This window comes from Argopecten irradians, chromosome 4 (assembly GCF_041381155.1).
Source record: "Argopecten irradians isolate NY chromosome 4, Ai_NY, whole genome shotgun sequence".
NCBI lineage: Eukaryota > Metazoa > Mollusca > Bivalvia > Pectinida > Pectinidae > Argopecten > Argopecten irradians.
The window spans coordinates 28,282,459-28,294,388 of NC_091137.1; the positions used below are offsets into that span (position 1 = coordinate 28,282,459).

At 35.7% G+C, this 11,930-nt stretch overlaps 1 protein-coding gene across 1 annotated transcript; it reads right to left on the reverse strand.

Moving 5' to 3' along the window:
• Window positions 1-5,321: 5,321 nt before the first annotated feature.
• Window positions 5,322-11,893, reverse strand: LOC138321174 (U6 snRNA-associated Sm-like protein LSm2). Its single transcript, XM_069264657.1, has 4 exons — window positions 11,753-11,893; window positions 7,228-7,295; window positions 6,552-6,642; window positions 5,322-6,135 (listed from the first exon to the last, which is right to left on the reverse strand). Exons 1-4 carry the CDS (start codon window positions 11,753-11,755, stop codon window positions 6,007-6,009), a joined length of 291 nt encoding a protein of 96 aa, XP_069120758.1. The 5' UTR covers window positions 11,756-11,893; the 3' UTR covers window positions 5,322-6,006.
• Between the last annotated feature and the right edge of the window lie 37 nt (window positions 11,894-11,930).

Sequence of the window (11,930 nt, forward strand, 5' to 3'; positions counted from 1 at the left end):
TCATTCCGCAAATCCTTTAGCATGATTGATACATTTTTTTAAAATTCATTAATGTCTTATTTTTTGTGTTCTAATCGCCCTCTTTAGCAATTACGCTTATCAAAACATTGCCGTGTATATGTTAGGACATAATGAACTTAATATGCTAAACATAGCACTTACAGGAGTTGCCTCCCCTACACAACTTGGACAAAAAAAGTTGTCGGCGGGTAATATTTGAAAGCGTTTGAACCACGGATAAACTTGTTAACAAAATAATTTATGAAAGACAACTCGTGAAGACTTTGAGTTTAAAGGAAGGACTTGTACCAAGAAATTGCTCAAATACAGTTAAATATAACAGTCAATCAGTAGGTACAATGTACTGTGTATTATTTGAAAAGACATTTTGACTATATACATGACATGGTCTTCATCATAATTGTACATTAGAAATTACATTATAATCTCCGTCGTATATGATAGATGACAAAGTATATCTGTAATTTGCATTTTGTTCGGGGCGAAAAGAAGAAAAGACGAAAATTAAGGTTTGTTAATTTTCGTCTTTTCGGGGCGAAAAGACGAAAAGACGAAATGGCATTTATAAATCAGCCACCGTAATAATTGTGTCATTGTCATCCTGTCTACCTATACATAAGTCTTTTAAGAGGAAAATATGGTTGTATAACAAAACAGATATTCTTAGCCTAAAAACAGAGGCAGGGCATGTAAATTGGGCTGATTTGTTTTCTCAAACTGTAAATTGTTCTCAGATAAACTTATGTCATAGAAAATCATATCCCTAAAAACTGTAACTGTTAACAGAAACGACAAACCATGGATGAACGGAGATATAAGGAAAGAAATCAAACGTAGAAACAGACTAAGAAAACACTTCATCAGAGTTAAAACTCCAATGTCCGAAACAAACTTTAAACGCGCTCGAAACAAAGTAAACAATATGCTAAAACACTCACGAACACTATTTTACGCAAATGTAGACAGATTCATCAATAACAACTCAGCTAAACCAAACGTATACTGGAAACTAATGCGCATGCTTTTAAAAGGAAACACTTCAAGTGACATACCCCCTTTACTAAACCCTACTAATAACCGCTTAACTTCAGACGACTATGTAAAATCTAATATTCTAAACATCTTCTTCAAATCTGTTTCTGACCTTGGCGAGCATGACGACCCTACACCCAATTTTGACAAACAAACTGACATGTGCCTTTCTGAAATTGTAATAACTAACCAAGATGTTTTAGATATAATTAATATTTTAGACGTCAACAAAGCTGCTGGTCCTGACGGCATAAGTCATAAAATGTTAAAAATGTTATCCAATGAATTATCTGCACCTCTAACACTCCTTTTTAATGAATCCCTAAACACCTCTGTATTTCCTGACTTGTGGAAACTCGCCCACGTGACACCTATTTTCAAAAAAGGGGAACCTGAATTGTCAAATAACTACAGACCCATATCCCTACTTAGCTGCATAGGCAAACTTTTCGAACGAATAATCCACAAGCACATTTACAATTTTTCTTCCAAAACAAACTTCTATATAATTTGCAGTCTGGCTTCCTACCTAATCACTCTACAACTCACCAACTTATACAAAGGAGAATCATGAATATACTGCTCTTGTTTTCTGTGAATTTTACAAAGTTTTCGACCGTGTCTGGCACAAAGGGTTATTGATTAAATTAGAAAACTACGGGATAAAGGGTAAACTACTAGATTGGATAAAAAATTACTTAAGCAATAGACGCCAGTCAGTCGTACTGAAAAATGTTATATCCTCTGAAGTACCTATCAAAGCCGGAGTCCCCCACGGGGCTCAATTTTAGGACCACTTCTTTTTCTTGTTTACATTAACGATATTACAAATACATTATTATCAATTTCTAGACTTTTTGCAGACGACATAACATTAGCATAATCCTCTTAAAACGTACATGATATAACACAAGTAATAAACTTCGACATGGAACAACTACATCTCTGGTCACAGAAATGGCTAATGAACTTTAATCCTAGCAAAACAGAAATACTCCTAGTCTCTTACATGCATATTCCTGCAAACCCCCAATTTATTTTTAACACATCTATAACTAACTATTGTTAGAAATCACAAACACCTAGGAGTCATTATGAATGACAACGGTACATGGAACACTCATATTGAACACATACTAACAAATTCTACCAAGTATACTGCAACTCTAAGGAAATTAAAATACATCCTAAATAGAAAAAAAACATAGAAAAAATATTCCTTGTTTTTATTAGACCACTTTTTGAATATGCCTGCTAAGTATGGGATAATTGTAATATAACATTCTCGAATAAATTAAAAAAAAAAAAAAACATGCAGTACGAAGCTGGCCGAATCATAACCGGTTTACCAATATTTTCGAAAAAAAAAAAGAATTTGTTTACAGAGAGCTTGGATGGAAAACATTATCAGATAGGCGTAAGGACAGAAAATTATCAATGTTTTACAATATTTATCACAATAACGCTCCTTCATATCTTATATCTCTTCCCCCACCACTTGTGTCAAACTTCTCCAACTATAACCTTTGAAACAATAATAACTTCCAAAACCCACACTACAGACTGCAAATCACAAAATCATCCTTCATACCAAACACTTCAAACTCCTGGAACAACCTACCAACAGAAACAAAGTCATCTGACTCTATCAAACAATTCAAAACTTTTCTTCGACCTCAGAACACCATACTTCCTCACATTAAAAGCTTTCTCGAATATGGCCCTAGAAAAACTAACATTTTACATTGTCAGCTACGAAATCGCTGCAGCCCTCTACATTACGACCTCTATAAAGCTCATCTTCGAGACGATTCCTATTGCGACCGCGGACATTACCCAGAAGATGCTTCCCACTTCTTACTATACTGTAAAAATCACGAATAGTCCCGCATCATAATGCTCCTGTCTCATTACTGGTACAAGGAAATCACTGTGGAACACCTTCTTTTTGGAGATACAAATCTAGACGCTAATCTAAATATTCAAATATGTAGATCTGTCCAACTTTTTATTTCTAACTCTAAACGGTTTAACATGTAACTCCCACCAACCATACCGGACGGCCAGGATACTCTCAGCTTTATCTGCCCAAATCTAGGCCCTACTCTCCCTCCCCTCTCCTCTTTAGCACCAACGTCTCCCACTTTTACTTCAAGCTCGTAGATTACTTTTTCGAAGCGGTTTATGATGAGAGTACACTCAGATTTTTGTGTTATATCTCCATAACATAAAAAATATATTCAAATTAATCCTTATAATTCAATTTACTAAAAAGATAATCTCTTCAATATTCAAAATTCATTTTGGGACTCTTTTGTCTATGAAATCATTACGCCGTCATCTCAGCCAATCAGAAGCAACGTTATAAACGGCGACGCCATTTTTTCCTTTATGGGCTGATAAAGTAAATTTTTAAGCCAATGAAAATGCTCGTAACAAGCAAAATTGAATTATTACACGACAGGAATAACGATGGCTACATGATGTCACCCTCAAAAACTCAACGTTTGCGTAGTGACGTAACAGAAAGTATATCGACTCGATGTGTTAGAAATGCTCAGATTTTGCTCTTTTACCATTGGTTCAGCTTCCACAGTGTCCTAGACTCGGTTATAACCGGAACAAGGACGTTAAGCCCCATCAATCAACATTCAAGTTTCCATTTTTAGAAACATCGAGTCAATATACCTTCTAACCATAAAAGCCTATTTTTTTCAAAAATTGTCCTAATTTTCAAAATAGGCCTAATTTTGATAGAAAATGACCTAATAATCAGAACAAGTCTAATTCTGAGCAAACTGGTCTAAAAATAACCACCATGGTACTAATTTCCATGACCCTAGTCTAATATTACAGCAGCGGTCTAATTTCCAGTGATGGGTCTAATTTTCAGTGATGGGTCTAATTTTCAGTGACCGGTCTAATTTTGGTGACCACAGTTTAATATTGCAGCGGTAGTCTAATTTTCTGTGACGGGTCTAATTTTGATGACCCAAGCCTAATTTTATAGTGGTGGTCTAATTTTCAGTGACGAGGCTAATTTTCAGCGACTGGGTCAAATTGTGGTGGCCTCAGTCTAATATTACAGCAATGATCTAATTTAAGCCACCGGGTCGAATTTTGATGACCTCAAAATGAAAGCTTGTTCAAATGAATGACTTTGACATTTGCCAAAGGTAACATGGGTCAAAACAATTACTGCCCAGCAAGAAACAAATAAACTGGATGCTCCAAGCCCTGAAGCATGCATGGATGAAGAGGTATTTTTTTAAATGAATGACATTGACCTCCATTCATGATCACAGTGGTCTAATATGCTTAAAGGCCCACTATACCTTACCGAAACAAAAAGAAGTTTCTTAAAAACATTGATAACATAAGGAAATATATATGATGGCCTAAGATGAGGTAGCAATAAAAAACAAATGCAAGATTTTATGCGTAAATTTTGTTAACAGTGAAGATTCATTTCGGGGATTTTGCAGTCTGTGTAGTTTTAACCGTAAAGTTAATAACTTTAGCGACTTTACAAAATTATCACTTTCCTTTTTACATTCCAATTTGATAAATTAAAAGCCGTTTCAGAAAATCAGTGGGCCTTTAAGACTTAAAACAATTCCTCGGCAAAAAGTATGATGCTTGGAAGCCTGATATTGGTCCTGATGAGTGCTGAGCCTATATGGCCCCTGTGACCTTGAATGAAGGTCATGGTCATTCATTTGAACAAACTTGGTAGCCCTTCATGCAAGCATGTCACAGGCCCAATATCAGGTCTCTAGGCCTCTTGGTTATTCACAAGCTGTTATTTTAATATTTTTGCTGATTTGACTCCTGTGACCTTGAATAAAGGTCATGGTCATTCATTTAAACAAACTTGGTAGCCCTTCATGTCACAGCCCCAATATCAGGTCTCTAGGCCTCTTAGTTATTCACAAGAAGTTGTTTTAAATTTTTAGCCTATTTGACCCCTGTGACCTTGAATGAAGGTCAAGGTAATTGATATGAATACACTTGGTAGCCCTTCATGCCAGCATGTCGCAGGCCTAATATCAGGTCTGTAGGCCACTTAGTTATTCACAAGAAGTCGTTTAAAGATTTTAGCCTTTTGGACCCTTGTGACTTTGATTGAAGGTCAAGGTCATTCATTTGAACAAACTTGCTTGATGACGACGATGATGGTTGATGCATGATGACAATAGGTCATCCTGTCCCTTCCGGTCAGATGACACAATTAGATATTAAATATACAATGAATAAAAAAAACTCAATTTTACATTAATCTTACTTTATTTTACATATCTAAGCCATACATCACACAGTGAAATTACTTTCTCACTCTCTCAGTTAAGTTGAATTATTCAGGAGATTTCAGATTTTTTATTTACATGTATACTTACTGTATAAGTTGTTCAAACTCTCCCTATCTCACACTTATTTTCTATATCCTCAAACTCTCATGACTGAACTCGTCACTTTTGAATTCAATCCTGGTACAACAGCCATTTTCATCTTAAAACTTCTTCCTTCCTTCCTTCTTTCCTTTTTTCCCCATTCAAACAGACAGAAAGTAACAGATCCCATCTACAAAAAGAAACCACTAGGTGCCAGTTTCATGAATATACCTACTGCAGGAAATTCTTTTCCTTAAATCCTCTTTTGACTTTCGCTTTGCATATAATGATTTTCAAAGCTATAGAATTTCTTTCAGTAAGATAAAAAAAATATGACCCAGTTCATATCTTCAACAGTTATGGGTAGTTCTTCAAGTGTTCTCTGAATCAACAGAGAAAGTTCAGCACTTTAAAACAGTTTATATTCTTTGTTAGAAATTCCTTTGCATCCAACAACTGATGAAGCGTAGGCGTTTCTTCAAGAACATGTCTTGTATTATATCTTGCTGCCTGTTTTCATTGTACTGGAAATATTGTTTTTTAGTCTTATCACTGACATTGATCACCGCTGTCTATTTTGTACTGCTTCTTTCCTGGCAGCGTCCTGGAGAAGCTGTGTGTCACATTCATCTGCTGGTAACTGGACGTACCTCACAACAGATCCTCTGATGAAACAGTTCTTCACCGATAACTTAAAAACAAAACAATCTACAGTAAGTCATGAATCAAAACTGATAGTTAGCATAAGCAAGTTGGTTCTTGTGACTTTAAATACAACATTACCACAGTACATCTGGAATATAATTCAGGTCAATAAATCTAGCAAATGTAATGCAGAAAAGCTACCAAGATTGAAAATTATTAATTCTAGATGAACATTGTATTTATTACATTGTATTTTTATTATATATCTTAATGTGATGGAAAATGTCAAAGTGCAATAAAGTATTCATCTGATTTCACTGACTAAATGTAAAATTCTAAAATTTCAATGACCAAATGTACGGTACTTGAATTTACATTTTACAGACCAAAAGTTGCAAATAGACAATCTGACATGTCTATGTCGGATTTCGTGGACCATCTGTGCTTTTCTGCCAGACTTACCATGTGAGGGTACTTGTCAGGGTCTGTAACTGAGATGTCTGTAAGTTTGATGTTCAAAAATTGATCCACAGAATGCAGAGTACCACATATACTGAAAGAAATCAATGTTTAATAGTATTGTCTAAAGTACAATTATACCTAAAGCAATAAACAATATTTTGGTATTAATTTTACTGATGTTTCTAAAGCATTGACAATGATTTCTATGAATATAAAGATGACATTGACTTTGGACTCAATTTCCCCTTAAATATATAATTATCTCCCATTATACATCATTATCATTTTTAAAATCCACGTAGGACTAAAAATAACAGTGTGAAACCATGAACTTATACTCGACACAATTTTCTCCCAATTCTAATATGTGTCCTGTACACCAACTGTTTTGGCGTGTGATTAAATTTTGCATATGAGAAATTGCAAAAATGCTTCAAATACAGGTTAAGTAGAACCAAAGCAGCGAACTTAAAATTTAATTGTTGTGAAAAAGTTCATGAAAACACAATTAAATCACTGGAAAAATAAGTTGGTTTGGACTCTGGGAAAATCTTGTTTACCAAAAATGTCAATCACATGTGATTTACCCTCTCTGGTACTATTGTTTTAAAAACGAAAAAGACACAAATTGGCCTTTACATGGTTAAAAGATACTTATGTGTGTTTAATATTATACCTGAGGTCATTCTTTAGTTCTACTACTACATCTTTTCCCACCAAAGATTTGAAGAATGAGTAGAATAACTGCAAAACAATATAAAACAGTGTGATAACAGAACAACAGAACGTTAATCAAATCATATCTCCCTAATGTTTTAAACGGAACCGTATCATGACAGTAAATATATTACAAGAGCATCTCATGCACAGCTCTTGCAACGGTAAACCATATTTTATTGTCATTCATTAATCATAAAATAATGAATTAAATATCTAAATAAATATCTAATAAACATTTGACTATATCATGGACATTAGTTATTTTTCTATTTCAAAAAAGTAATGGCAAGACTGATTTTATAATTGGTTATTAATGAGTATGATTTGTATAAATTTATGAATATCCCTCATTTTGTTAAGTGAAAAGATCATGAAGCTCATTCACTTGGATGATGAGCTCAAATTTCTGTAGCAAGAAGTTCTTGTATACGTAACATGAAGAAGGATAAAATGGAGAAACCATTGTGATAAAAGACCAAATGGCACAATATGAAAAACAAGAGGCCCAAAGGGCCTTAACGGTCATCTGACTACCTTGGCAATAGTAAATTTAATTTCATATGGTGTCACTTTGTCAGGACCATGTCAGGATCATTTTCAATTTCTTTCAACAAATTTTCTTTCAAACAAGAGGCCAAAGGGCCTTAACATGTAGGAAATTAATTAGATATAGTGTCATGGTAGCCATCTTCGATTTGGGATCAACCAGAGATGTAACAACACTTTGTCGGGACCATGTCAGGATCATTTCATGCAAGTTTAAGCCAAATCGCACCGGTAGAACTTGAGAAGAAGTTCAAAATGTGATTTCAAGATGGCGTTCAAGATGGCGGCTGAGGCGGCCATCTAGGATTTCGGATCGACCCGAAAAATAACAACACTTTGTCGGGACCATGTCAGGATCATTTCATGCAAGTTTCAGCCAAATCGCACTGGTAGAACTTGAGAAGAAGTTCAAAATGTATTTTCAAGATGGCGGCTGTGGCGGCCATCTTGGATTATGGATCGACCCGAAAAATAACAACACTTTGTCGGGACCATATCAGAATCATTTCATGCCAGTTTCAGCCAAACCGCACCGGTAGAACTTGAGAAGAAGTTCAAAATGTGTTTTCAAGATGGCGGCTGTGGCGGCCATCTTGAATTTCGGATCGACCCGAAAAATAACAACACTTTGTCGGGACCATGTCAGGATCATTTCATGCAAGTTTCAGCCAAATCGCACCGGTAGAACTTGAGAAGAAGTTCAAAATGTGTTTTCAAGATGGCGGCTGTGGCGGCCATCTTGAATTTCGGATCGACCCGAAAAATAACAACACTTTGTCAGGACCATGTCAGGATCATTTCATGCAAGTTTCAGCCAAATCGCACTGGTAGAACTTGAGAAGAAGTTCAAAATGTGATTTCAAGATGGCGTTCAAGATGGCGGCTGAGGCGGCCATCTAGGATTTCGGATCGACCCGAAAAATAACAACACTTTGTCGGGACCATGTCAGGATCATTTCATGCAAGTTTCAGCCAAATCGCACTGGTAGAACTTGAGAAGAAGTTCAAAATGTGTTTTCAAGATGGCGGCTGTGGCGGCCATCTTAGTTTTCGGATTGACCCGAAAAATAACAACACTTTGTCGGGACCATGTCAGGATCATTTCATGCAAGTTTCAGCCAAATCGCACTGGTAGAACTTGAGAAGAAGTTCAAAATGTGTTTTCAAGATGGCGGCTTTGGCGGCCATCTTGGATTATGGATCGACCCGAAAAATAACAACACTTTGTCGGGACCATATCAGGATCATTTCATGCCAGTTTCAGCCAAACCGCACCGGTAGAACTTGAGAAGAAGTTCAAAATGTGTTTTCAAGATGGCGGCTGTGGCGGCCATCTTGAATTTCGGATCGACCCGAAAAATAACAACACTTTGTCGGGACCATATCAGAATCATTTCATGCAAGTTTCAGCCAAATCGCACTGGTAGAACTTGAGAAGAAGTTCAAAATGTGAAAAGTTAACGGCGGACGACGACGGACGAAACATGACGACTATAGGTCATCCTGACCCTTCTGGTCAGAAGACCTAAAAATCCTTGTCTCATTTTTTACTTTTAAACGAATAAAAGTACCAGAGAAATTTGAATTTTATCTAATACCAGTAACGAAATGTTGAGATTAACAGTTCATTCCAAAGTTTAGACAATATCTTATCCTGTCCATTACAGGCTGTAAAGCTATCTGGAGTACTTTAAGAGTTGTTGATCAGCTTCTCAGTATGTAAATTGTTAATTACCAGAATTCCGATTTTAAAACCACATTTTCTGAATTCACCTCCACACTCTTGTACTGTGGTTGATTTAATTTTCATTTTTGTATGGGTACATCAGATATGGAACAGTCAAGGAAAGGCTGCTAGTTTGTACAAGTGGGGTACACAGCTAGCTTACCTCTGTAATAAAACTGAAGGTTTCTGGTCATAACTATGAATTGTCAGTACAACAAACTATTCATGTTGCTAACAAACCATCCAACTACCAGCATACATTAACAATGTTAGGAGTATACATGTACTAATTAAAATAAATATGACATGACACTTTTGAAGCATTATGTTGATTTATAATGATCATCAAAATAATGTCTAATAAGAAATTGACTGACCAGTAGACTCTCATGCCATGGAAGTACTACTAGTCTAGACTAGGGGAGTAGCTGCAGTGACAGCTCTTAATAGATACAAGATATCTAATGGGTAGTTGGCAGGATTTTAGTGAATGCAGGGTATGATTATTCATTTTAGAATACAACCAGTACAATAGTTAGGGTTCCTTTTGAACAATCAATATAGAGCAAAGCTGTGACACTGCATGGACACAGAAAATCAACATTCAAATATCCTAATCTTTCGAGGTCTGTTTAAATCAACAGTTTTATTATGTTAAACAATTATTATATCATATACTACTAAAGGTATACTTTGAAGTATGTCCTTGTATTTGTAATTAATGTCTTGAAATAGAAAAGAAAATAAACAAGTGGAGCTTTGCTCTTCCTCTTCAGTACGTGATTCATATCATCTTACTTTCAACATGTCTTTCATTACATCAGGTTGGGCACAACCCTGCATTTGGGTAACAGTTACCCATTTGAGTAACAGTTCCCTGTTTGCAGTTATCAATAAGTTTTTTTTTAAAAAAAAAACCAAGCCAAAATCACAAAATCTACGCTTGTGGTGGTAAACAGTACCCATAACTGTGTTCGTCCACAATCTCCTTTGGAGGTTTCATGACCCGTTCTTTGTAGAAACTCCATTTAAACATCGTGTAGCTCACTTACTTTAACCGTCACCGCCACTGTTTACTGTTTACCACCACAAGTGTAGATTTTGTGATTTTGGCTTGGTTTTTGAGGTACCCATTAGAGCCGAGACGACATTTCGACCGGACAGGGAAATGTCTACCTAGCATATTTTTCGTAAATTTCCCGATTCATCAAGCCATAACTTCGTCAATACTTGGCCAATTTTGTTCATCAAGCACTCAATGGAAAGATAAATTATTTCTCTTTAAGGTAAGATATCCCTCAATGTTGTATAGAACCCATTTGTTAAAATAATCACGGTTTAAAAAAATAGGTCCGTTTTTCTCGATCGCCGAGTTCATACCCTTGATACTATAATATATATATATGTATACTGTTAGTTTAAAAAAATCGTGCCAGGTCCCTGTGAGTAGTGGTGCAACGTCAAAATTATTATGCCCTTTTTTGATAAAAAAGTTTAAAACAACTTCATGCATTTTTCTTACTCAATATTCCTCATTTGGGTAACTTATTGATTACTCAAACAGGCAACTGTTACTCAAATGGGTAACTGTTACCCACATGCAGGGTTGTGCCCAATCTGTTACATTGCTAATGTTAGCAATATGACTTTCATTCGCTGGTTATGCTCCATATACAGCAAATGCCAAATGGCAGATTAACTAGCACCTATTACATAGAAGGTAGCTGTATAGTCCAATTTAGCTGATAGGTAACAGAGGTAAGACAGGAAAGATATGTACTGAACAATACAAATATAAGGGGAGATAACTCAATTACTACATGTTATATCCACAATGCCTGAAAAGTGTTCAGTAATATTAGAGTATTCTAGCCCATGACATGCCAGTTAACTTTAATGTCCATTTCAAATACGTTATTCTGCATTTAAATCTAGGCCTGTTCCTTACAACATTATTATATGTGTAAGTTGCATGTATCCTTTTTTGTTCACCTATCAGCTTTTTCTATTCGTCAAAACAGGAGACGCTGCATAATTTTCAGGATCAGCATTCTAAACACATCTTATAGCACGCAACACCATTTAACTGTGTTCCTAAGTAAGACATAGTCTTGAACGACGAAACACATTGCGATTCCATTAAGGAATCACAAAGGAGAGAGTTGCGACAGTCACGTTATAAGCCAAACGAAAAGTTTGCGATACCCACCATCTTGCCGGTTGTTTTTCAAAACGAGATATTGCGAGAACTGAAGACTTCCGGTCAATACTTGCGATTGACAGTGTAAACTTCATCAAATACACCGCACAAACAACTCATAAAGGTGTATATAAGATAACTTATTAATAAATGAACTAATATGTATGATTGATATACTCTCTAATTA

Bases quoted from the DNA above. Each gene is read 5' to 3' on its own strand.
- LOC138321174 (XM_069264657.1), bottom strand. The intron at 6,643-7,227 runs GTATAATATTAA...GATTTCTTTCAG, and splicing joins GAACTAAAGAATGACCTCAG to TATATGTGGTACTCTGCATT. The intron at 6,136-6,551 runs GTAAGTCTGGCA...TTTGTTTTTAAG, and splicing joins CTGACAAGTACCCTCACATG to TTATCGGTGAAGAACTGTTT.